A 22,050-nucleotide genomic window follows, 5' to 3' on the forward strand; every position below is an offset into this window, starting at 1 on the left:
TTGCTCACCCCTAAGGAAACTGACCAAGTTAACCATGCCATGCAAAATTTTGTGCAGATCCATCTAAGAAAAAAAACGGTTAAAGTGGGGATAGAGGGCAGTCAAAAAAGGATCCATTTGACATATTTGGTCTCATTGGTAATATTGGTCTTTGCAACTGCAAAAAGCTGCTTACAGATTTACATCAAGCTTGAAATCAAATTAGAACGTCACCCAGAAAGTGTGCATGTCTGGTTTAGCGCAAATGCCTCCAGTCGTTTTTTGAGAAATTAAAGTTTGAAAAATGTGTCAGGTAGACATTGAAGAGTTACAATTTAGAGACATCTTGGCAGTTAAACTCACGAGAAGGGCACTTGCGAGTTATGTCAATCATATTTTAATTTTTCATAAAATATGACTGGCCGGTATGGAGCTTGAATTAATTTTTTTCGACCACTTTCAAACATGAGAATTTGAAGAGACCCTTTTTTGAGTTTTGAGCCATGAAGAAAACAATTGACGCAGATGAGAGACCCTGTGGACCAGTTATTGGCCACAAAGAAAGTTAGATAGGTACCCAGAAGCATAGAAAAATTACACACAAAAAATAAAAACATTTGAGAGCACATGACTGCTATTTTATATTCTGAAACAGGTGCCATTTTCTCAAGCTTCCGAATTTCATTGAATTCACAAAGACACAAAAAGTGAATACATACATAAAGCTGAAGGAAAGAGAGTGACAGGGCCGTCATTGGAGAATAACAGAAAAACATATGCATAGAACATATACTCTTGAATAGACAGAAATTCTCAAGCTTAATATTGAGTTTCATAAGATCATAAATTCGAACAAATAAAGAAAAGGATTACGTGATCAGGTCTGTGGATGGCTTCTAAGTCTCTTGGAATGCACTGGTGCTTGTGTGCAGGGCAAGATCGAAAGCCATGCTCACACAGAGTTGGTTGCATGGCCAGTTGGGCACAGAGCCTGGGCTAAGGCCAGGCTCTGCAACTAACTACTATCCACACATGGCCAAAGCTTGATGATTTTGCATTACTCCCCTTCAAAGACATATGCCTAATCCATAATTGATTTTATCATGCACCCCGCCAGCAAACGTAATACATACAGAACTCGGCAATAACTCGGCAAACGTATTGCGATATATTGCCTGTTAATTCACTCTTTTCAATTTCTGTGTCTGTTCTCTCTCCATGGCAATGTGAAACTTGTAGCAGAAGGCTCATGCGTCCTCAACAATGGAACGGTATTCATGAAGAAGTTAATAATTATCTCCAGAGCCGGACTGGGAACCAGAACCTGCCCTGGCAAAGTGCTTGGCCGGCCCCCTTCCCCCCTCCGGGAGGAGAGGGGAGGGGGGAGAGGTGCGACCGCGCTCTGTGACAGGGCCGGTTTTCGGCCGTTTTTGTTACGGGGCCGTTTTTGCAGCATAACGGCCCTGTAACAAAAACGGCCCCAGGGGCCCAAGACCGGCCCCCAACCATGCGGCCCACCGGGGAATTGCCCGGTGCCCTCAACGGCCAGTCCAGGCCTGATTATCTCTTCTTATATGCTGAGTGTGTTGAGTAAGAGTTTTCACACTCATTCTGCAGGCTAACTTTGGACCCTCCAGATCAGTCACTCAGTCCATAGGCTTTATTTCGATAAAACATATCTTTAAAAACGTTACATAGCACAACAAGTTAAAAATCAGAACATATAAAATGCATCCACAAGATTAGATAAAAGAATACAAATGACATCAATAAATTACTTAAGAAGGTCTAGTTACAATGACCATAATTAAACAATTTCATTAAGCCTTTTAGATCTGATCGACCAAGCCCAACTTAAAATTTTTGACATACCACACACGAACAAGGGCCGGGTGTCGGACCTCAAGATTTGCAGAGCGACTATGTGGTGTCTGGTGCCCAACTCTCCACACAGTGGTTTTAGCCACCTAGATCTCAGGGATTTATAAGCGGGGCATTCAAATAGGAAGTGGGCAACAGACTCGACCCTAGATGCACAAAATAAACAAAAAGGTGAGGTTTGGGCCGGGATTTTCCAGCGGTCAGTCAATTCACCTACTGGGAGGGTACCTACTCTAAACTTAAAGTACCAAGCCCTATCTATAGATTTTGAAATGATATCAAGGTAGGGTTCGCGGAGGGCCATGTCCTTAATCCTAAGGAACTCGCTGGTTGCTCTGCATTGTTTGGGGTCAATGCTACTCTTTTCCGATACCCAGTTCCAGTAGATATTCTTAAGGACAGCTTTAGGGGGGCAGATCTAGTAAGCCAAGCTTCCCCGAGCCCCAGCTCCCCAAGCAGGGATTTAACGTCCCTGAGCCACCTAATTTTGGACCAACCAGGCAATGGTAATACTTCCGACGGACTTTCCGCATAACTGGCGAGTTCGGGAACCCTCCACAATCGGGCCTAGAGTCTTTTCTGTGTTAATTTTAAGCCCCCTACTTGTGCAGGAAGATTGGAAGCTGTCCAGGAGGCACTGTAAACCCACAGGGGATTTGGAGGTCAGGAGGGTGTCGTCAGTGAATAGGAGAGTTGGAATTCTCTTGCCCACCAGGGATGGTGCATCAGATGGATTTTTCAAGAGGTGCTCCACCACTCAGTTCACATACAATGAGAACAGAGTGGGGGCAAGAACACATCCCTGACAGACGCCCCTATTCACTTAAATTCTGGCAGTCTTCTGACCCTGCTTACCCCACCTGACCTGACCGAAGTGTCCTGTGTGGAGCTTCACCAGCAAAGACAATATATAAGCGGGCATCCCCAAGTCAGACAGTACCACCCACAGGCGATCCCGGGGCACCAGGTCAAAGGCAGTCCTTAGGTCAATAAAAGTGAGATAAAGACTGCCTTTGCCTAGTACGACCACCTTCCAGTATAAGAGCAGCAATCTAAATGACTACTCGATGGTCCCGGTACCTGACCTAAAGCCTGCTTGGAAGTCAGAGAGGATTTTATTGTCATCTGCCAACTGGAGCACTCTCCCAAGAACCACCTTTCCTGCAACCTTCTGGGTTCAATCGATTAGACTTATCGGACGATAGTTAGCTGGGTCGTCCCGACCCCCCTTTTTGAAGATCGGGATGACCTCAGCTCCCCTCCAGGAGTCTGGGATTGCCGCACCGTGATAAGTAGCATTAAGCAAAGATGAAATGAGCCTCCCCCATTCTTTCAGATTGAGGCGAAGCAAATCCCCCGGTAGCCCGTCTGGGCCTACTGCTTTATTTGGGACTAGGGATTTTATCACATTCTCCACTTCCTTAGCTGTAAAGGAAAGATCTTCACTCATCCCGGAGGGGCCCAATGGTGGAAAGTTGATCGTCCCCTGGCTTACAACCAAATTGGTAGTGTAGAGGAGAGAGAAGTGATTAATCCAAGCCTCCTCAGAGATGTTGCATGTTATGAGGGTATCAGCAGGCCTATTCCTAGCCCTTACTAGATCCCAGAAGCCCCTGGGGTCCCTCCCAGCACTAGCTTCCTTCAAGTCACGCCAGAACAGGTCCTCCCACTCTTTCTTCGCTTCACTGATAGAGTGCTTATACTCCTTCCTGGGCACTCGAATCAACTCAGGTCCCCTAAGTTTAACGGCTTTCAATAGTGCTCTTTTCGTCTGGTGATATTTTTTGGAATACCACCCCGGATTACCCTTGGGTCTCCGACACTCCCTTCCGGGGGGTCCCCGGCTGTCTATTAAGAATAGCTTTCCCAGGGCATTGATGGTATCACAAAAGAGCAACAATACCTCGAGGGGATCCAAGGGGGTGGAGTCCGGGCTGGACAAGGCCTTTCCCAAATGTGCCCCTATGTTATTAATCTTCTCCTCATCCAGGGCAACCTTGCAGCATTTGAGGTACCTCCCACAATTTGAGGGACAAACTTCTCGTGTTGTCCGCAGCCCAGAGGGTTCCTGCAGTCCATTTGAGGGCGACCACATGGGGTGCAAGATCAAAGATAATGGATTATGGTCGCTGTCCGTAGTGGAAAGAACTTCCATATCACGCATAAGGCCCCAGAGCTTGAAATCGCGTAGGATGTAATCTATCCTCAATGTATGGTCTACCCTGTTGAACGTGTGTGCTCCACAAGGGTCCGATATTGATCTACCATTCGCCGCTCTTAGGCCATGTTCCAGAAATAGGGTATTAAGCTGGATGGCCCGTTGGGACCACCTCTTTATGGGCGAAATTGATAAAGATGGAATACCCCTCCTGGCGTCCTCATCCGGGACTCCAGTGGAATACCCTCAGACACAACCTGCCTACAATTACTCTCAGGTTGGGAACAAACAAGCCTAAGCTTGTTCATGGGGCTTAAGAAAGGTGAGGGAGGGAACTCGGGAGGATAAAGAGGCCCATGTAATGCACCATGCTCAAACACCTTACAGCACCCAGATGTGTCGGCTACAACAGGTACCCTCTCGTCAGGGGTATAAAAGCCAAGTCAACAACCCCACCCGGCCTGTTGGGTCCAAGGCCTCTGCATGGAATGTAAGACCTAAATGAGTGAAGGTCATGGGGGTAAGACTCTTGATCCCTCTCCCCCCCAGGTATGGTAGCTAACATTCTGTGGAATTGCTGTGTAAGAATGGAAATATCTAAGATCATGAGTGCTAATTCCTCTGCTACCTTGGCTACGTTGTTGGTTACAGATAAACCTTGCTACCCTAACATCCCTGAAATTGACCAAGATGCAATCACCCAACGTGTCCTTAGTCCTATTTCCTACCCAACTGACCCGTCTAACATGAAGGACCTGCCCATCAAATGAACTAGGCAGAGGTCTGGTTTCCCGTAACCAAAACAGTTTTTTTTTAGTTCGTCATACGACTCATATTTGTCCGCCTTCTGCTGTGGGACCCCGGTAAGCACCACTACGTAAGGCTGACAATCGAGGGGTAGGATAATGTGGGGGGGGGGGTTGAATTGCTCCCTTCTCGACCGGGGCGGGCATTTTTGGTGGAACATGTGGATTACAATTTTGGCCCTCTCTACCTCCCACGCTGTATTGATGATATTGCTCTGGGCAGGGAGACTTTTAAAAGGTCCTTGAGTCCCTCTATTCGAATTCGAATTACGGTTGGGGCTTATTGGGGCATTGGTTTGGATAAGGCCATCTTCAACAACAGTCCTCGCACACACGTTGACCCCAGGGGCTGCCCCTAATGCTTTAGGTACACTCGCCTCAACGGGAGATGGAACCACCTGGGAGATTTTTTTCACCTCCATCCCACCCACCCGGTTTCTAGAGTGTAATTTGATCAGAGACATGAGTGAAAAGAAATTGTCAAGAGTGGCTTGCTCGAATCTGTCCAGCCTCTCCGTCAAGACTTTCACTCTTTCAAGTACCTGGAGTATGAAGGATTTCATTAATTTCTCAATTTGGGCGATAGGGGGTAACTGGGGTAAAGTGCCTGCGTTTGGAGTACGCTGTGGATCGACATTCTCTAGGTCACTTGGGGTACATAGCAACTGGCCACCAGGATGGGAGATCCCTTGGGACCCACAGAGGGAATCTGCTTCACCGCCGCCCCCAGCCCCATTAATTTCACACAACCCTTAGAGCAATTTCCTCTGAACTTCTTAGGAGGTTTGAGATGGCTGCCCCTTCGATGTTTTATAGCTCTTTTCCTTTTGGTAGGTGCTGCTCTAGCTGCTCTAGCTCTTTTGGCGGCCACTACCTCTGGTTGAACAAGGGGGCCCTCAGGGGAAATGGAGTTACCCGGGGGACGTGAAGCACTGAACGCAGACCCCAGTGCTGGCTGTGTAACCGAGTGCCTGCGGGGTTCCAGGGCATTAAGCCTCTCCAGGCTGGCCCTAATGGCACCTGATGTAAGCTGGTCGGCACTAGGAGTAGCAATATCCGAGAGCTCAGCTGTATGAACAGGGGAGGCTGCCAGTGCCAAGGGCCCCAGGGAGGAGCGTTTATGTTTAAGGGGCTCAAGAGAGAGGCGGCGCTCAGTAATGGCAATCTCTTTCTCGATAACAGAAAAAGCTCAAGTAATAAACTGGTCCATTGTGCCAATTACATAGCCGCCCCCCCCCCATGCTCTTCCCAGAACGAGTTGTCATTGGCATGAGGGAGCGCACTTTGCAATAGGAATCGCCCAAGGACTAAACGTGAGAGTTAATGCTGGGAACAAGGGAGGTGAACTTATACCTGGTAATGTCCAAACTTTAGGGGGTGGCCCATCCCAGACACGGCCAGCCCCGGACGGCCACAGACGGTCCCGCCCTTGTCCCGGGCTTCTCCCGGGACGCTCCCACGCAGCGGATAGAGGCACACAATATATAGCATCAGCAGTGGGCGGCGCTCAAGCCCCGCTGCAGGTGTGGGCCTCGGAGTGACCCCTGGGAGATGGAGTCCTGATGATATTTCTATGCGCATCTCACTCACGCTGGCTCCCAGTCCCCTCCCTGAATGCAGGCAAGTTCCACCACAATGCACAATCTCTTCCCAAAGGCAGGATAAGTGCTTAACTCGACAGGCAAACAAACACACCTAACGCTGCGGTACCCGCGAAGCGGGTGCGGCGAGGTGTTTTCAAGTGTTAGCAGTGGGCGGCGCTCAAGCCCCGCAGCAGGTGTGGGCCTCGGAGTGACCCCTGGGAGATGGAGTCCTGATGATATTTCTATGCGCGTCTCACTCGCGCTGGCTCCCAGTCCCCTCCGTAAATGCAGGCAAGTTCCACCACAGTCCACAATCTCTTTCCAAAGGCAGGATAAGTGCTTAACTCGACAGGCAAACAAACACACCTAACGCTGCGGCTATCACAGTCACATGAAACAGTGGAAATTTGGTACTAAATACTGAGACTGTACAGATAAGTACATATATTTAAAAGTATTAAAAAATATAGTTACTTAAAACATTTTTTTTAACCTATTTTTATTAAAGTAATGGATTAAAACAAAATACTACTTAAAAATGAAGTTAAATCAAGAAATAGATATATATCAAATAATATACAACTAAATAAAATGATATTTTACAAACAATAAAACATTAACATCTAAAATTCAAAAAAGTATACTATATGTAATATTAATTTATTAATATATATATATATATATCAATTTTACAACTTCTAAAAATGTACAAAAAAATATATATATTTTGTAATATCTTTCCAACCTGCTCCACTAAAAGCCCAACAGCCTGGCAATAATAAAAAAACTTGAATAAAAACTATAAAACATTATTTAAAAAAATATTATCAAAACAAAAATATAAAGGAGAATATTAAAATCAATATTTCTTTTGAAATATGTATATTACATTACAATACAATGTACTATAAAATAAAATAAAACCAGAACATATATATAAAAAAAAAAAATAAACAATACAAATAAAAACAAGCAAAATTACAAAATAGTATTATACAAAAACAAGTAAGTATATTTCCAATAAAAAGGGAAATATTTTAAATCAAGCAAACTACATTAAACATGTGAAAAATATCAAACAAACTCCATTTAACTATTTCACTGCGGCCGTTATTTCGCCGCAGTGCGGCTGTTCCACGGAGTGGGCGAGGCCGCGTCGGCCATTCGCAGCACCAGCGAGGTAGTGCTTGCGACGGCCAACGGCCGACGGGAGCCCGGAAGGGGTTAAATAAAGTGTAAACATAAACAAAATTTACATTGCAAATTCACCACAAAAATGTCAAAAATTATTTAAAATTTGAAAAGTACTGTACTTTAGAAGAATAAAATTTAATATTACCCCTTCAACATAAGTCACAAAAAGGAAAACCCTGGGTTTTGGAGGAATTAGATTTGCTATTCCCACTCCAAAATAAGCAACAATAGCGAATGTGGTGAGTGAATATTTAATATTTATCATAAAAATTATTGTAAAAATCGCATTAAAATAAATATACACAAAAAATCCGAATAAATTAATAAAAAAGTCATTCTTTATATCAATTTATTATATTTTATAGCTAAAAAAAAACAAAATTCTCTAAACAAAACACTACTAAATGACTTTAAAAACTGACTTATAACAAAACAATTTAAACATTATATCTGAATTAAAAACACTAAAACAATTACATTAAAAGCCCTTTCCACACTAGAACCCTATAATTCCATCAACCCACAAAAATATTAAATGATTAAAAATAAATTCACAAAAGCATAACGCATTTGAAAACTAAATCATTTAATCAATTAAGTAATTTATATAATTAATAACATAATTCCACAAGTAAAATTGTTAATAAAAAACTGTTCATTACAAAAATGCATAATATGATTAACCATTAACTTTTTATTAATATGCATTCAATAATGTAAAACATAATTTACATAAATAATAATTCAATTAACCAATTAAATTATTACATTTTGCAACTTGTAAACAATGTAAAAAAATTAAATATATATTGTATTATCTTTCTAACCTCCTCCACAAGAAACCCAACAACCAGGCAATAATTTAAAAACATTAAATCAAACTCTAAATACTTTAAAAATATTACCAAAACAATAAAAAATTTAAATAAATTACAAACTAAAATTAATGTATTAATAATGTTATGCACGCAAAATCAAAATAAGATAAATGTGATATTTTATAGAACTATATTAAAAAAAGCTATATTAACATCTAAAAAATTATATTCTAATCTATGGTATTCAGTACCACAATATTCATGTAACCAGAATATTTTTAGACAATATTTGTGTCTAACTATATTTTTGAGACCATATTACCAACACACACCACTGAAATAGAGTGTTATTCTGTTATAAAGTTCAGACTAATTTCATTTCCATCTTGTACTTATCGACTTGAATGACTTATTTCAGATTTTACAAAATGCCTTATCAACATTGGATTTAATCTGCTATGCTTTCAGAATATTGACGATCCATATGTTCCTAATATGCACCTTTGGGTGAAGAGTTAGCCGGGTTGGACAGAAGCCTCTCGCTATGGGCTGCACGCTTGAACTGACGTTGAAACCTGCCCCGGAGGCGGACATTTTCCTCGCTCTCTGACGAAGGGATGGAAAGGCTCCGCTCCTCGTCAAGTGAGAGATCACTATCAGTGTCAGAGTCTTGACCTGTCAATCAAACAAAATATTAGAGAAGGAGACATGGGTGACGATCTTCACACAGTGAAGATGGTTAAGAGTTATCATTCAACATGTTAGGATAAAGAGGAAATTAGGTTTCTTTAGAATTACTTCATACATAAACATAATACAAGCAAAGCAATAAAGCATACTAAAACAGCTGAAAAACACGCAGAACAACTAAAAACACTAAAGAAGGTCTCTGGGGTTCTAAATGTAGGGAGAGGAGGGCAGGGAAGAAACCAGAAAGAAACATGGAAACCTCTCACTGATCATTAATTAGTACATAGGTCATAAATACTAGATGAGAATCAGCAACATTGTCCCACAAAACAACTATTTATATATTTTTTAATTATTGTATCAAAATGTCTCGTTTTCTAAAAATATATGTAAATTCCTTTATATAAAACACTTTGCTGCACAGAATGCAGAACAAATAATTAAACATTTTCATGGCTGTCAGTAAACAGCATAAGATCCAGAAATAGGAAGAAACATTTGCCAATGACAACATGAAGGTAATTAGTTGGGAGAAAACCCATAACATGTGTTGACCTATTTTCCCATACAATGTTAAAGCTAATGTGCACAGTATTGATAAATATTTTTTATATAATGTTTATCCTAACATGGTGACTGTCTTGGTTCCACAAGTTAAAAGTAAAATATTTCTTGGACATTACTAAGCATGGACACGAGTAGGTCCACAAATTCTGATATTCTTGGTTCTTGTTCCCCTCCTTTTCAAGAGGTTAGCAATGCCTACCTTTTAGACTAGAATGACCCAAAAATAACGTTCTTCAAAAGATACTGTCACTTTTAGAATTTTGCAAGGGGGCCTGTCTGGGGCAAATTCCCCCAATACAGGCAAATATCAAATTGCAATCTGACTGGTCACCCATTCAGTCAGTCAAAATAGGTACTTGTAATAGAATCATACAAACTGCCTGTTGGCACCAAATCAAAATCAATAATTGTCAACCACAACTACTTAGATCGAGTTTTTCAGTTCAGAGATATCATAGGCTAGTCATTCTTGAAGGGGCAACGAACAAGAACCAACATAGGTAGTGTAAGACACTTATTCATGAATGACCTCTTCAAGCATTGACAAAGAAAATATCTAAATTATTATCATAGGAATTGAATGTAGAATATACATTTTTACACATAAGCACTGTAGTAGGAATGGGCTTCTTTGGAGAATGTACACTCAGCCTATCGTTTCTAAGAGCCCGATTATCAGGAACTATGGACTAACGATGTTTTTATTCACATAAGTGTTTAACTGCAGAGGGTTCTTTCCTCCACCAGGATGATATGATATTACTTAGAAAGGGTACGTTGACTTACGGAGTGCTTATATCCATCTCTCCATGGGTGCCATCTTTTTTTGCAGTGTCTTCACGTTTTATTACTACGGAGAACAGCTTATGAATTTACTTTCACACCAGGGGTGCATGTACAATTTATAATGTTTTTACTCATAATCTTTATGTTCTCCTAGATATCATGCATTAACCGCATGTGCGCTAGCGGGTTTTCCCGCTGTGCGCTGAAATTTGAAAATCGCGGCTTTTGTGACAAAGCCAGCTCGTCATCCGCGTAGCGCAGGTAACGCCCATGACGAGCTGGCTTTGTCATCCGCGTCGAAGGGGTTAAAACACTTTTGAACCATTGATGTATGATAGTGTCCCCCAGTTAGGGTCCTGAATGCATCAATGAATGCAGTAGGTAGGTAGGGATCTAATTCAGCCCTAACCAAGGCCTCTGACCCACAAAGGCAGTATAATAGTCCGAATCAAGTTACCATGAGGATGCATGAATCATAGTACTCATAGGACATACTTTACCCCTTTTGTAATCTTATGTGAGGCTGTACTAAATAAAAAGAGATTCCATTCGGTCCACGCATAACATCATTTCAAGTTCTGCATCCCTTTGCTTATCCAGTATGACTTTATGAAGAACTCCCTCCACAAGGAGGTCGCGCCCATCCTGGCAGTAGTGTATTACAAGGACAAGATAAGATTACCTGTGACAAAGCATGACACAAAAGAGTGGGTGAGTTTACCTTATCCAGAAATTCTGGTTTCAATGAGACCCCATTAGTAGGTTGTTGACTGAGTTGTAACACTGGCGGTGAAATAGTGCTCAAAGGTTTCCGATCGCTAGAACCCGAATGTTACTAATAGACTGCTGCATGGCCAGATTAGGTTATGATAAACCGAAGTGGTAATCTTAGACAACAGTCCAAAGTGAAGTTTACTTTGAGAGTAGTGCCAAAGCAGGAGCCTGTTTAACTTTTAGCATAATATTATGAAACCTTTTTAAAAGTTGGTGGTTTGTCCTGATCATCAGTAGATCCGGTATCATTAACTATAGTCATTTTATTTCTCCTGAGGTACAATCCCTCGATGGTGCAGAGAGTTGATTGATTGACTGACGGTGTTCATGTGAAGTATTAGCAGTGATAGATGGGGTGTCTCTAGCCTTGATTTATGTTCTCACAGCTAAGGAGAGAATAGCCATCAATATTAAGTAGGACAATCAACAGGTATCCACTTAGGTCGGCATCGGAGATGACACTGAGTCCAGTGTTGATTTTAATGACATAGAAATAAATGTTTCTCCAGTGCTCAGGCTCAGAGAAATCTACTCGCCCACTTGCCATGACGAGTCAGAATTTATCAGGGAGAGCTATTTTTAGGCCCGGTCTGCCAGAAAGCTCAAAATGGCAAAGAACAGGTGAAAGTGAATGAGCAATGAAGATGTATTTAAATCTTGTCATCATGTCACATTTGCTGTTCATCCACAGACAGAGGTCTAAAGTCAGCTCATGTCTTCCTACAAATTGCTGCTTATTTTTTATCCTGGAGATTGGTGTTTACAAAATCCATAATCTTTGCAGTCAGGGAAAGAAAAGTAAAGTGAACTATCTGTCAGTGGTGCTGGGGTACAGGCATTGCGAACTGACGGGTTGTAGGATGTCAGTGTTAATATTTAAACAGTTAAACAGCTTGTAAATGAACTTCACACATATTTCAAAATATACTTCAGTAGTTAGGAAAGCACATTTTCGTTCTTCTGAAGTGTGATGGAAACATGGATTTTAATAGGATCAACAAAAAATAAATGGTGATGTGCAAATGATAAATATTTGCTGAAACCTGGTTTCCACACATTTTTTATATGCTATATTGTTTAGTAGTAAAACTGCATGTCAGTGGGAAAGTTTTTGGCCGGTGCAATGGAAATGCGCTGTCTGAAAATGACAGTGCACTATCATAACACGCTTTAGTTATATATTTATTAACAGAGAGAGTTTTTAAACATGAAGTGAGAAACATTCCTGCCCCTGCCCTGATGACAATGCTATTAGTGAACTAAGCACGTCTTAGGCCATGTGTACCCTATATGTGGGCTAGATTTTTACTACACAAGATTCACAAATTTAGGGGGTCATTATGATTGCGGTTTTTCCGCATCCTCAGGGCCGGCGGAAGGCACCGCCGGCCCAGAGGATGCGGAAAAACCGCAGCGGACTGACCAAAGACCCACTGCCACATTAGGATGGCTGGTGGGTCCTGGTTTCCGTCCGCAGCTTTTCCGCCGCGGTCGGCTTACAACCGCGGCGGAAAAGCTCTAATATGGTGACGGTGTCTTCCAGACACCGTCCACCATATTAGGATGGCCTGTAAATTATGCTTTTCCACGGCGGGTTTTCCGCCGTGGAAAAGCATACGGAACTTCACTGCGGGGGCCCGTTGCGGGCCCCCTGGATGAAGGGGGAGTGGGGGGGTGCACATGGGGGGTACCTATGGTGCCCCCTGCATTTGCATGCAGAAAGCGGCAGGCACCGCGCGGTGCCTGCCTCTTACTGCATGCAAATGCAATGCGTGCATTTTTAACATTGCGGCGGGTGCAGCTTGAAGCTCCACCCGCCGCAATGTTAAAAATAGAGGATGTGACTGCAACCCTTGCGGTCACATCCTAATTGCACAGGAGGGAACTCCGCATGCCATGCGGAGGTTCCCTCCTGCTCTGGGGTCGCGAACGGACGCAAGTCCGTCCGCGATCCTAATGACCCCCTTAGTCTATAGATCAAACAAGGGAGTTTAAGTACATCAGACATGCTAAACTCTCATACTTGAATGTGCTCTCATATATGATAATAAAGAAAACGACAACTCCGCGAAAAAAGATGTTTGCCTAGGATCACACAAATTAGACCAGTTTATGGGTCAAGAGCACTAATGTTAGGTCAAGTAGATTATTCAGGTCGAGTAATAGTTTTATGATTTTTTGAGGCCTGGCTTTATTCCATACTTTAAACACTGCAGTACTTGGGCCCTGTACATTGGCAAAACCATAGTGGCTGAGAGGTGGAGCAGGGGGGAGAGAAGTTAATGAAGACTCATGAGAACCTGCAACATTAGGTGAAAAAGGCAAGTGAGGGAGTTCAAAGAAATCTTTTATGGGTTGATAACAAGTCCTCAAGTTTGGGACAGTTCAAACTCTTCTATCAAGGGTGCAATCACAGGCTCTCAAGTTATGCTATGCTATAGGCAGTGGTGTAATGAAACTTGAGGGGGCCTACCTGCAAACTAAATGGAGGAAGGCCCCCATGCTCTAGATCCAGGTGACCCAGTTGGGAGCTTTCAGGCCAGGGGCTTGCTGCCCTGCACAGTGTCCGAGGGGACCCCTCGAAGCTCAGCCTTCCCCCGTACAGTGGGGGCTGCAGGGGCTGTTATGCCACTGCCTATATGTAGTTCTAGTGTGCACATTTGTTCAATTGGCCCCTTAGCCCTAGATACTAAAATGTAATGGACACTGGATAAGAGGATGAATGTATATGGTATTTCTATAGCGTGAACAGAGCCAAAAGGCAGCAGATCTCTATAAATGGTCAAATCACGCTTAAAGTTGGCGAACAATAGGAGAGGAAACCAAGTTGTGGATAGTTAGTGCATTCTGATGTTGTGTTCTTTAAAGAGATGAGACTTCAGTTTTTTCCTGAATTGGAGCAGAGTTGGGGCAGTAGCGATATATACATGGACGTTGTTTCAGATCCTGGGTGCAAAGATGGAAAAGGCTTTTATTCTTTTTTACACTTCTTAGTCTGCAGTCTGATGATGATCTGGCTGCATGTGTGCCAAGAACCCCCAGAGATGATTAGCTTGTCTGCAAGATAAGCCTGGGTGCTGGTTGTGATGGCTTTGTGAATGATGCAGCAGGTTTTGAAAAAAGTGTGGGCTGGCCAGGGTAGGTCCATCAGGGTGGGGATGATGGGATCATATTTCTTAAGATCAAGGGTCTGATATGCTGTGGCGAGTAGAATGCCTCCAAGGGGTGCCTTTATGGAGTCTGCAACGCCATGGAGTTGGGCATGACAACCATCCAGTTGCAAGAGTACAAGTGTTTGGTGCCAGGTCAGCTGGTGTGGGTTTGGAAGCGTGCGGCTCGCTGGGCCCTCCAGGACAAGTGGACCGGGCCCTATCCATTATTGGAGAAGAAAGAGAAAGTTGCCTACTTGGTAGTGAAGTAGTGTGGCTTACTGGTTAGAGGCGGCAGACCCGAGAGCAGAGGACGGCCCGGGACCAGGGTTCGATTCCCGGCGCGGCAGGTTTCTGGACCAGGGTCAGCGGACTCGATAATTCTCTCGCCTCTGTGCCCACTCTGATCAGCGATCACACTCGGCAACTCTGGGCATTAGCTTGCCTCATCTTCACTAACGGCCCCACCAGACCGCCGGGGATGCCTGGTCTCACCCTGGAGATACCCATTAAGGGACCATCTCTCAGGGAAGCCAGGAAGGGTTTCGCAGCGGTCGAAGCGCCTTGGGACCCTACGGGTAAGTAGTGCGCTATATAAATGCCAATACATTTACATTTACATTTACCTAGGCCCCCTTAGGAGTCCTTATAGAGTTCCTCATGTCACTTGTCTAAAACCTTAGCAGGACGGAGCAGATATGATCATGCTGATCGTCAGTGATGCAGGCCAGGAGTAGGAAAGTGAACGCCTCTTTGACTTACTGTCAAATAACCCACAGGGTGGGTCAGTTGAGGGTGCTGTTTTGTCTGACACCCTCACTGCACAACAGCAATCTGACGGCAGGCAAGTCCTAGGTCAGTTTGCTGAGCGCTTCTTTTTGACCCTCTGGTCAGACAAGCTGGTGTACCCATGGAGTGGTGGCAGTCTTTCTGTCAAAAACAAGGTTGTCAGACCAAGTCAAAGCTTGCATAAAGACTGAGGTCAGCAAGATGCTAGAGCTAGGGGTGATTAAACCCTCTGACAGTCCCTGGGTTCTGTGTGGATTACAATGGTTTAGATGCAGTCACTAAAAGAGATGCACACGCCATTTCAAGAGCAGATTAATTAATTGACAAGCTGACTGCAGCCAAATTCTTAAGTACTTTTGAATTAATATCAGGGTACTGGCAGATAGGACTCGCTTAGGGAGCAAAGGAGAGGTCAGGCTTTTCGACCCTAGAAGGCCACTTCCAATTTAGAGTGATACCTTTTGGATTAAAAAATGCACCTGACTCCTTCCAAAGGTTGGTGAATCAAGTTCCTTCAGGCCTGGACAACTTTAGTGCAGCATATCTAGATGATATAGCTGTCTTCAGTTCCACCTGAAGGAGGTTTTAGAGGCCCTATATCAGGCAAGCTAATTATCAAGACCTGTAAGTCCCAGATAGGGTAGAATTCTGTCATGTACTTGGGCCACCTTGTAGGTGGAGGCCAAGTCCATCCTCTCCAACCCAAGAGCCAGACCATTCTAAAGTGGGAGGCTTCCAAAACCCATGCTCAAGTCAGGGCCTTCCTTGGCATGACTGGATACTCCAGGATGTTTGTGAAGGGTTAAAGGACTATTGTGGCCCCACTCACTGAGCTTACTTCCCAAAAGCAGCCTAGGAAGGTCATCTGGACCACAGATTAACAAAAGGCCTTTCACACCCTGAAAGAGGCTATGTGCTCAGCATCTGTTCTGAAGGCACCTGACTATGGAAAGGAGTTCATTGTCCAAACAGACCCTTCTGAACAAGGGATTGGGGCAGTGTTGTCACAAACAAATGATGAGGGTCAGGATCAACCAGTTGTGTATATCAGCAGTCTATTCCTCCCTAGAGAGCAGCATTGGGGTGCCATTTATGGGCAGCCTTTGCTGTGGTTTGTCCCTGAAGAGAAGCTTAGATCATAAGAGAAGCTGAGACTATACTTGTTTCAGACGAACTTCAAGGTTCAGCCCGACCACAGGCCTCCCAGATGGCTGATGCAGACGAGTGGGAAAAACCCAAAGCTGTTAAAGTTGTCCATTTTGCTACAGGGGATAGACTTTACAGTGGAACAAGGATCAACGACTGACCATGCCAATGCAGATGGCCTTTCCAGGTTTTTCCACTTAGACGAGAACTACCAGGGGATGCGTTAGTTGCTCATCGCCCTTCGACTGGGGGTGTCATGTAGGAAGATCCCCTTTTTGTATGGTCCTCCCCCTAACACTTTGCGTTCCAATGCTGATGTTTTTGACTCTGGTAGTGCACTGGAGTCTGCTGCCCAGACCCAGTGCTAATGCTCTATCCCCTAAACTTTAATGTGTGAATTGGCAATCCCAATTGACTAGGACTTTACCCTCCTTATACGTCACTAATATATAGGAACCAGTGGTACCCAGAGCATGGGTGAAAAAGGAGCCCTCAAGGCTTGAAGCACGGTTTGTGTCCCCCAGAGTGACCTATATAAACTACTGACAGCAGACCTGACATGGCAGACTGCATGAGCAGTGCAAACTGCTCGCAATCGACTTTACCCTCTCCATGTATAGCAAAGTCAATGCACTATCTATAATACATGCCAGTCACTCCTAAGAAAGGCCTCCTAAAGCCCAGGAGGCAGCATACATTATATCAAAGGTGGGGACATGTAAGTGTAAGATTATATGACCATATGGTGCCCTTTGCCAATAAAAGACACTAAGTGATAGACTGTCCTTGGGATAACATGTGCTGGTACTCAGGCAAACCCAAGGTTGGCAGCTCCATTATGGTACTGCCTCAATATGTTGTGTTTGGTATCAAACAACATGTCTTCTCACCCTGGACATGAATCTCGGGTCGAGGGCGATGTGGCATAAACCAAGGTGGCTACCTCAGCGGTTGCCCACCTGGTTACCCCAGCATTTTCTGTGCTCTGGCTGACAAGCCTGAATTTCCTGAGTTTGCAACCACCAAGACAGGATTCTGACCTCCTGCCTGGCAGTGTGAACACTCCCAGAAGTCAAGAACAAAGGTTTGAACAGGAAGGAGGTCACACCTTCCTCTTCCCAAGCAGGCTGGTGAGGTGGCACATCATGTCGGTGAGTTTTAAAGGTTTCACCACCATCAGGGCTGACTCTCAGAGAAGGAAACAGCCCTCCCCTTGCCCCAGGCACATTTGCACACAGACAGGAAGAAAATTTGTTATTAAAGGGGTTTACACACCCAGAAGGCTAGCCACACCTCCAGGGTGAGCAGCCTGGTCTCTTTACTAAAATTAGATTTCTGACATCTTTAGGAGTGGCGGAATAGAGGGTTCTTGGTAGAAAAGGTGACCCATACCCTTGATGTGGTCAGCTCAGGGGCGGACTAGCTGCAGCGAGTAGCAGGCCATTGACTAATGACTCCCACACCCCTGTCTCCCCTAAATCTAGAATTCAAGGAACACCCCCGACGCCAGAACCTCATTTATGAACAACCTGCATCAAAGAGGACAGACAAAGAGGCTGTGTCAGTGACAACAATACTTGCACCAAGTATAAGAGGGATACCCTGTACCTTTGGCAACGCCCGTAGAACTGCCTGATGAAGACTCCTCCTAGGCTATCTCTCGGTTCCCCAGACAGAGGGATCCCTGTGGAAGCCTGAAGCATCTTCAGACTTCACTGGACTAGAGGCACTAGTACCCTGCAAAGGGAAGGTAAAACAACACTCCAGATCTGAAGAATCGCTGGCCATCAGAACCTCCGAGGGATCACCAAAATCCAGATGGTTTAGTGCATTGTGGTAACTGTAGTCCTGCCTTCCTTTCTGCTCTACTTACCGCTGCCAAGGCTTGTTGATTGCCAGTCAACCCTTTACATGACGCTGCATCAAGAGGGAACTCCATCCGACCTTCGACAGCAACCACTTTGTTATTGTGTTTTTGCATCTTTTTCCCCCACAGCACCAGTTCAGATGGAAAAGGCATCTCTCCCGTGGCTCCTGTTCAAAACCAGGGACAGCAGGACAACTCTACACCTGGGCTTCAAAGACCTGGTTAAATGTAACTGACTTTTGTGGCTTGGTCCTTGGACCTGCATCACCTTTACCCTGGAAGGGCACCTCACAACTCGACCTGCAAGTGACACTAGTGATTTTTCCTTTTGACCGCAGTGGTAAAATTTCACTGTAGTAATCTGCACTGATTTTTTTATTGCTTCAAAAATCTATATCTCCAGTTTAAATGTATGGTATTCCGTTCGTTTTAGTATATAAATTAAGATAAAATTACCCTCTATTTTTATAAAGTGGTATTGGATTTCTCTTGAGGCGTGCCATTTTGGTACTCTGAAATGCTTAAGACATGTTCTTCTAGTAAAGTCGGACTGATCTTTGCCACACTACAAGCACTGAGCTAAGGATTTATTAGTATGAATCCAAGGACTGACTTTGGGGCATCCTGATCATATTGCCTGGTGAGAGCTAACCTCCAAACCACATAATACTCCACTTTCCTAGAGGTGTCATGCCTAGTTCGGAATGACTCTTACCTTGAAATGATGGGAGGCATTCTTTAACAAAGTGTAAGGTGGCATGCAATCCATACCTACCTTTGAGATCAAGAGAAATCTATTCCTCAACCAACATGGTTTGATTGGTGCACTGGATTAAAGGTTCCCAAACAAGACAGATAAATCTTGTGAAGAACAGTCACTCCTAAAAAATTGCTACACAATTAGAAACTTCTACACCACATGCACTGTTGGAAGCCATTTGTCAAGAGCATGCATAAAAAGAGGGGGACAATCTGTATTTTTCGTTGAACAAAAATAGAAAACAAAAGTAGAAAAAAAACTTTAAGCCAATACTGTCTGCTCTAAAGTCCCTTCCAACCAATTGAGAGGTAGGGACAGCCAGACCAACAGAAGAAGGACGGAATTGAGAACAGATTTTTGCTGTCTACCGAGGGTTCTCATTGGCAGGTTCTTTCCTGACATCTGTTATCAGTGTTAGTCCATCAGCAATCTATTAAATGTGCAGACTATAAAAGCATGCTGAAAATAAATCTTATACATTAATAAATTACTGCTATATCCACTAATATAGGGTTCTTATGCACTGCTTTGGCTTTTCTTATAGTTTCAAGTGTTTTGGTGCTCAAGATATAACAGCGCTTTACAAATTTTGTACTTAATGTATAGGAACCTGTACACAAGAAGGCTTGTCCTGCAAATACTACTTTGTCCACGTGAAGTAAGCATTTCCAAGGAAATTACGACCCCGAGTTCCAGCCTTACCACCACCAGCGTCTCGATGGAACATGGCAACATCCAGGTCTGTTGGTCCACTGTGCCCTAGGAGAGTGTGATCCAATGTCGCTCCCTGCCGGGCTCCCATGTTATCTCTGCGAGGAAGAAATTACAGCCATTTATTGAGCACTTTGTGGAAACCGCTTCCATCCCACACAAAGGTTAGTTCCTAATATCTGATTCTCCCTTCCACGAGCAATCAATCTCAACAATACATGACATATAATGATCCTAGTAAAGTAGTACTTGAGACAATCATGTGCCTTGAAAGTATTGCCAAACTGTAGTTGTTTACTCTCATCCCTTTGCAGTTCTTTGTATCTACAAACTGGATTAAATCTTCAGTGAGAAATATAATTTAATTTGGGTTTTCAGCAAAAATACAGTGGCATTTATGTAAGCATGGTCCCCCAAGAGCTCTATAATTAATTTTTTAAACAGGATATTTCCAGTCAATCAGCCTAAGGGAAAAGGTACCCACCTCAAATGGCCACTCTCCACTGAAAACAAAAAGTTGGGGCCAGTAAATATTCATATACAGGTATCGATATATGAGATAAAGTACCCTAGTCTGTGAATTACAAGAAGATTGCAAATCACGGAGGGGGTCTGTGAGGGACAAGTCTGAAGATTGAGTTATTCATAAGGTCACAGAACTCAGTGGTGGCTTGCAATACCTTAATTAACCCCTAAATCCTTGGTGTGTTGGTTTTCAGTCTGCAGATAATGTACTCTGAATAAAAAATTACTTACCTTCAGTAACCTTCTATCTGGTGGATACTCTATCTAACTGCAGATTCTTCCACTGTAGAATATTCCACACTAACCAGACTGGATCTGGAAACTTTTCATAGCAGTGCTCCTGTACGCCGGCTATATGGTGCTGTACAGCTTAGTGTTGGATTCGTCCCCCCTCGGAGGTGATGGAGCTGAGCCACATACATATAAGTGCCACCCTTGTGCGTCAACGTCAGTTTCTTGCTTGAATCTTTCCATGTGTTTAGATACACAGCACAAAAGAATTGGAGGTACCAGTGTACAGATCTGTAATTTGGGGCCTTTTTAGTTGGTAGAAGAGACCACTCTACAGAACAAGGAGGTGGGAGGGCAGTGAGGAATCTGAGGTTAGAGTACCCACCAGTAAGAGCATTACCAAAGGTAAGTAACTTTTCTTCTCGTGGATTCTTCTAACTACAGATTCCTCACCTGTGGAATAGACACCAAAGCCGTACCTCCTGAAAGTTGAGGGTCTGTGGATTGGGCTCAGACCAAGAAGTCATGCAGGACCAAAAGGACCAAGGCAGTAGTGCTTTGTGGATGCGTGCTTTGTGGCGAAATAGATATCAAAGACAGGCGCACTTAGCATGCCAGAGCGGAAGCCTTGGCCCTGGCAGAATGGGTCGTCAGTCATTCTTCAGGCTGCTTTTTGGCCAACGTGCAGCAGATGTTAATGCACAGGACTATCCACCTCGACAGAGTCCTTTTCTTCACTGCCTTTTCTTTCTTTGTCCAAAATCTCACAAAATGCTGATTTTCCACCAAATAGTAATTTGTGCGATTGAGGGCCTCCTGGAGCTTGGTACTCCACTTCTCACCCCCGCAGCGGGGGCCTATGTAACGCCACTGTATTTATTGTAAGCTGATTGAACCTTTCCTTCAAGGGGTGAGGCAGGGCAAAGAATGCTAGGACAGTGACTGATTGCCCAACGTGAAACAGATTTATGACTTTCAGCAAGCATGCCATTGGCTCTTCAGCACCAGAATGTCCAGAAAAAAAAGTGGTATTAGGTGGATGCGCAGAGCGAGCCTGGAGCTCACTCACGCATCAAGCTGAAGTGATTGTGATGAGGAAAACAGCCTTTAGGTTCAGAAGGCACAGCAAGCAGATGTACATCAGCTCGATGAGACTATACATGAGAAATGTGAGGACCAAATTAAGGTCCCACTGTGGCATCACAAGGGATTTGGGAGGAAACATATGGTTCAAACTTTTTAGAAAACACATGAAAACAGGTGATTTAAACAAGGACTGTCGGTCTGGCAAATGCAGAAAAGCCCCACAAATTACAATTAACAATGTCCAGGGCAAAGCCTACTGGGCCAAAGACAATACAAAGATTAAAATATCTGGCAGTTTGGCAAGTAAAGGGTCTGTATTGCGAGCTCCACACCAGGATACAAATTTGTAACAGCACCTTGAGTAACCAGACTTTGTGGAATGGCACCTGGCAGCCAGGATGACAACAACAACTTAGGCTGGCAAAATAAATGCAGGCAACTGCAGCTGCTCAGTCTCCGTGCATGGAGGTGCAGTTTGGACAGGTTTGGATGGAGAACTCTGCCCTGTTACTGCAGCGACACAATGGGAACGTATATTGAATATACTGAA

The 22,050-nt window shown here is 43.8% G+C and overlaps 1 protein-coding gene across 1 annotated transcript in view; it reads right to left on the reverse strand.

Moving 5' to 3' along the window:
- Window positions 1-22,050, reverse strand: part of CELSR3 (cadherin EGF LAG seven-pass G-type receptor 3) — a 690,139-nt gene that overhangs the window by 20,420 nt on the left and 647,669 nt on the right. The window contains exons 31-32 of the mRNA XM_086948740.1: window positions 19,650-19,756; window positions 8,921-9,094 (exon numbers count right to left, since the gene is read on the reverse strand). Coding sequence (XP_086804866.1) covers window positions 8,921-9,094; window positions 19,650-19,756 — 281 coding nt within the window. The remainder of the gene's footprint in view (window positions 1-8,920; window positions 9,095-19,649; window positions 19,757-22,050) is intronic.

This window comes from Lissotriton vulgaris, unplaced genomic scaffold (genome assembly GCF_964263255.1).
Source record: "Lissotriton vulgaris unplaced genomic scaffold, aLisVul1.2 SCAFFOLD_410, whole genome shotgun sequence".
In the NCBI taxonomy this organism is placed as follows: Eukaryota; Metazoa; Chordata; class Amphibia; order Caudata; family Salamandridae; genus Lissotriton; species Lissotriton vulgaris.